This window comes from Penaeus chinensis, chromosome 19 (genome assembly GCF_019202785.1).
Source record: "Penaeus chinensis breed Huanghai No. 1 chromosome 19, ASM1920278v2, whole genome shotgun sequence".
Classification (NCBI taxonomy): domain Eukaryota; kingdom Metazoa; phylum Arthropoda; class Malacostraca; order Decapoda; family Penaeidae; genus Penaeus; species Penaeus chinensis.
Window position 1 is genome coordinate 4,135,382 of NC_061837.1, and position 5,000 is coordinate 4,140,381.

General features: G+C 38.8%; 1 protein-coding gene across 2 annotated transcripts in view; it reads left to right on the forward strand.

Annotated features, from left to right (window-relative positions):
* The window catches only part of LOC125035371 (inner centromere protein A-like), a 15,855-nt gene that overhangs the window by 728 nt on the left and 10,127 nt on the right, over positions 1–5,000 (forward strand). For both annotated transcript variants that reach the window (XM_047627721.1, XM_047627722.1), the window contains exons 2-6: positions 1,501–1,581; positions 1,845–1,971; positions 2,757–2,869; positions 3,100–3,242; positions 3,684–5,000. The exon at positions 3,684–5,000 is cut by the window's right edge and continues 264 nt beyond it. In XM_047627721.1, coding sequence (XP_047483677.1) covers positions 1,504–1,581; positions 1,845–1,971; positions 2,757–2,869; positions 3,100–3,242; positions 3,684–5,000 — 1,778 coding nt within the window. In that variant the 5' untranslated portion in view covers positions 1,501–1,503. The remainder of the gene's footprint in view (positions 1–1,500; positions 1,582–1,844; positions 1,972–2,756; positions 2,870–3,099; positions 3,243–3,683) is intronic.

Genomic DNA, 5,000 nt, shown 5'->3' on the forward strand with positions numbered 1-5,000 from the left:
ATTGCTAGGGGTATGTATATGAGTTGGCAGCAACTCGTGTGACTGAGAAAGGGTTAGTTTTAAGTATAGGTGCCATTAAGTTTTTAAGAGTAAGTTTTGGTAATTTTTCAAGATACCTTTGCAAAACTGATCTTGACGATTTTGGCATCAATGTATTTCTCTTATCCTCTAGTACATATATATATGGGAATTATGCCATGATACCACTAACCCCCAGAGGCAGGGGAGGCCATGAAAGGTACTAAGGAAATTTTGGGGTAAACTATCAATATTATAACATCATGAAGATTATATCTCACTATAATTCTAAATGCAGGGGCTATATCCCTCTGCGACAGCCCCCCCCCCATACTTCCCTCTTCTCCCACCTAGGAGAATAAAAAGTCCTCCACATATTCATGACAGGATAGAGCATAAGACCTACATGCGGGCTGAACACGGCAATGCATTAAGTACTATCCTGAATGATGGATGCCATTGAGCTGGGAGGGTGATTCTTTCATGTTCTCTCCTGCCATACATATATGGTGGATTCTTTGTCTTGTAAGTTGAACAACAAAGGGAAGTTGTTCAACATGAATTCCACACATTCTTTGTCTTCCAGGGTCCCCCAGGGTGTCGCATTATACATTACAGTAACTTGCTCATTGTGTATTATAGTTACTGAAGTTACATATGTGCTGTCTTCTATTCATACTTTACCTCGCAGTTTCCCTGGTACTGTTCATGCCTTCCCGGCTATTAAAGCCAAGACTGTCAGTAATGGGGGTTTCCACAGCATAATTTTGATATATTTGGATAATAGAGAGAGGGGGGAATCCATCGATACCAAAATCATCGCGATTGGTTGTGTGAAGGTATTCTGAAAAATTACCAAAGTTTCATGTTGGTCATACTTTTGGTACAAGGTAAACAGTATGTGGAAATGTTGGTGCAATAAGTTTAGACATTCTTCAGTAAATTCACAGTAGAATGCACTTGGTATAATAATAAGTAAAGAAGAAAAAAATCTACCAAAATTGCTTTTTTCCCCTCTCCTTTTTCTTTTTTCTTTTCTCTATCTGTAAAGCATTGCTTGTATCACAGTTCATTAAAGTGAATTTAATGGAATAGTGCCACAAATTTTTTTTTTTTTTTTTTTTTTCTTAAGAAGAATTTTAGGCAGAAAGGAGGTTTGTTTTATGCCCAATATTGACTACTTGTCATATCTCTAATATATTTTTGTGTCTATCCATCTGTTTAGCATGCTTTATATATTTATCTTTCTATATCTAGCTGTCTCCATCTGTCTTTCTATCTTTCTATCTCTATATATCTATATATCTATTTCTTTTGTCATCCATCCATTAAAGTGTACTTAAATTACAGCTGTTAAGGAAATTGTAGACCATTGGTGCTATTGTGGATTTCAATGATACTGTTTGCATTCTGGAAGTGATTTAAAGATGGTCTGAATAATTTATATATTTTCCTTTTCTCCCCCCCCCCCCCCTCCCATAGGAGATGGTGGTCACAGATTCGTTATACAGTCTCTATCTCCGTGCCCAGGAGAAGTACAATGAGGGCTGTAATGATTTTGAAGTAAGTCTGCTTCATTCTGTTTTGTTTTTTTATAATATTATGAACAATATGAAAGCCTGAGGCTGTGACATGGAACCAGAAATCAAAGTGTCATGGAGAGCTTGTTACTGGCAGGTGTAACATGTCATATGTGCTGAGCATTACTTTGTGGAACTGTTATAGCTGTATTGAAGCTTTTAAAAGATTTAGTTCTTGCAGTCTACAATTGATGTGAATTAATGTTTAAATACCTTTTTATGCCTTACAAAACATTCTTGTTTCAGGAGCACTTTACATGGCTTGAGGAGGTTGTGTCGGCAGCGTGCGAAACGTTTGCCACAACTGATCCCTCTCTCTTGCCAAAAACTCCGGGGGTAAGAAAGACCAAGAAAAGGGCACCTCAGTTAACAGGTAAAGTCTAATCTACATATACTTTTTTCTATTGAGGGATAGACCTTTTTCCCTTTTTTTTATGTTTTTTATTTGTTTTTTGTTTGACCCCTTGCCGACGGGACGACAGGGAGACACGTGCTATGCCTACTGTTTGTACTTGTTTGATTGTTTTACAGATAGATGGCTATACTTATACTAAGTCACCAATGGGCCAGTTAGTAGTACTGCCCGTCTCGCCCGCTCACCCTTTTCTTTGATTTACGAAATATTTTACATTATCTTATTTTGCTGTTATTAATATTAAAAAAACATAATAAAATAATTATAATAAAAATGACACCATCGATATTCATAGCACTAGTAAAAAATACGTTTTTCCCGCCAATTCAAATCAGGTACGGTCACAAGGTCTACTAATCGACTCCTTTGTGGCTAAGCGCTAGCAGAGCCATCTATGGGCAGACATTTCACAAAAAATATAGAAAATAGGGACAGCATTTTCCCCATTTTTTGTTAATTTTCCCCGGTGGCATTGGGTTAAGCTACTCATTTACTTAAGCTGCTGGTGTTATCATTATTTTTATAGTTATTCTTTAATTCTTACAGTTTTTTATGATTTGTGATCATAAGTTAACAAATGTGTGTAGGCTCTCATGGAATGAACCAATAAATGTGCCTTAAAAAAAAAAATTATATATATATATATCCCCTTGTTTTATGTGAAATATTAGCATATTTTAATAAGTGGTGATGTTTCCCCATGAGTACACTCTATCTAACTCTCTCTCTCTCTCTCTGGAAAGATATTTCAGAATCTCCGCCATCAAAAAGGGTATCTACTGAAGATGCCAATAGTAAGGATAATACCACAACTCCGGCAGAAGCTCCTGTTAGAAAGGGAAGGGCAGCTGCAAGGGTATGTTAAAACTGAAAGCATTTTTAGTTAGTTTTGTAATTTGCACACTTGTCTACTTTTTCCTTTTTTTCTTTGTACAATAATGGATTCACATTTTGTTGGTTGTCGTTGGTTATGAATGACTTGAAAATTACTGTGGCCATTTGTCGTGATTTCATGGTCTTCTGTCAGGATTAATGGACTATTGGGAAATGAAAATGCAAGTTCTTGAAATGTAATTTATCTTGCAGGTGGCACAGTCAAAGAACAGGCAGTTTATACAGCAGTCCATCAAGTACAAACTAAGACGTCCTTCAACGCCAGAGGACCCCGGAAAGAATAAGGCCACGCCCTCTTCAAATGAGCGTGTATATTTAGTGGGAAACAAGATTAGGTATGTTAGATACCTTTTTTGAGGGTCACAACTCTTGGGAAGGCTTACAGGCTAAATGGTTCCTGTTGTAGCTCTCCATATATGCAGTAAAATTTGTTTGTATGATATTTACTATAAAAATGATTTGTTTACAGTTTCTCTCTTCTGTTAATGTACTTTTTTGTAATCTTCACAGAAGTAGGTCTTTCTTATATCACTGATTTGATGAGGATTTGTGATAGAATGGAAGAGCATCTCTCTGGTTTATTCAGATAATTCCATCTTATTTTTTGGCAGTTGAAGTTAATGAACTGGATTATCCATGTGATTAGATTTAAGTGTTCAGTTGTGGTTTCCTATGAGTATTGATTTAGGTTCTAAAAAGTCAGAATATACAATACATGTTTATTGCAGCTTTGGAGATTAAAAAAAAAAAAAAAAAATAACATTTTTTTTGTACAGATCTCAAACATGTGAAACACTGGAGGTCCCATCTTCCCCAGTCAGGGCTGAACAGAAGAGCCAGGCCAAGGTGGAAGTTACACCTGTTACTGAATTCAAAGCAAATATTGCCAAAAGTGACACACCACCATCTGATAGCCCGAAAGAGACCCTTAAGCATAGCAGTCCCAGTAGAAGTAGTTCCGATGTCAGATTAAAAGGGGAGGAGGAAGGCAAGGCTGAAATGAACTTACAGCTGAATCTCTCAGACAATGAAAGTGAAGCAGAGCAGGATTTGAATGCCCCAGAGTGCACACATTATGACCTCAGGCTTGAGGATAGTGAGGAAAATAAGAGCGAAGAGGATAATAGACTGGATGACAAAGATGTTGATAAGCATGAGGCTGTGTTTGAGAGCATGGAAGTTGACATTAGAGATGATAAACCATCTGTTCAGGATGTCCCTGATTGTATGGCATCCAGTGTTGTAACCACAAAAAGTGAAAACACAGCTGAAGAAGATTCAACTACTATGTCCAAGGATCCTGCAGAGCCAGCTCCTGCTCCCAAGGCTCGCTCAACTCGCACAAAGCAGAAGGCATTGCAGTTGCCATCAACATCTGAAGAAAGTGATGGAAGCCTCACAACATCCAATGCTAATGTTCCTCAATACCCTGTACCAAAACCGCGTTCCACCCGCACCAAGCAGAAGAAGGAGTCCCAGTTAGGTAGCAGTTCCGATGATGCCAATGTCCAAATGCTGCCACCAAAGGAGATGCCTAAGCAGAGAACAACACGCACCAAAACTAGAGCTAGAGAGCCCATGACATCAGAGAGCGACAAGGAAACTTTAGAAAACCATTCATCCAATGAGGAGGAGGTGCCTGTTCCCAGTCCAGTTGGCAAGAATAAGGAAGAGTTGGCCAAACACTTCACTCAGACTAAGCCAAAAGAGACCGAAGATGAAAAGGAGGAGAAAGAATTAGTAGATTCTCCAAAGCCGAGGTCTACCAGGACAAAGAAGCGCCAGGCGAACGAGTCCCCAATTAAACAACAGAGCAGAACTACAAGGACAAAGCGCAGGAAGGTTGAGGAGAGCGAGAATGAAGTCCCAGCACCTGAGAATAAAAGTCTGGTACTCACACTGTCAGACTCTGAAGAGGAGGAGGTTCAGAATGCTACTTTTGTTAAGGGAGACCAGGCTCCAAAGACCTCGAAACGTGATCATTCAGTGGAGTCTGTTTCTTCGGAGGCTTCCGTGAAATCTTCTGCCTCAACTGCTTCCTTTGCTTCAGCAAAGTCAACTAACTCTGTTGTAAATGAGAAGCCAAATGCTCG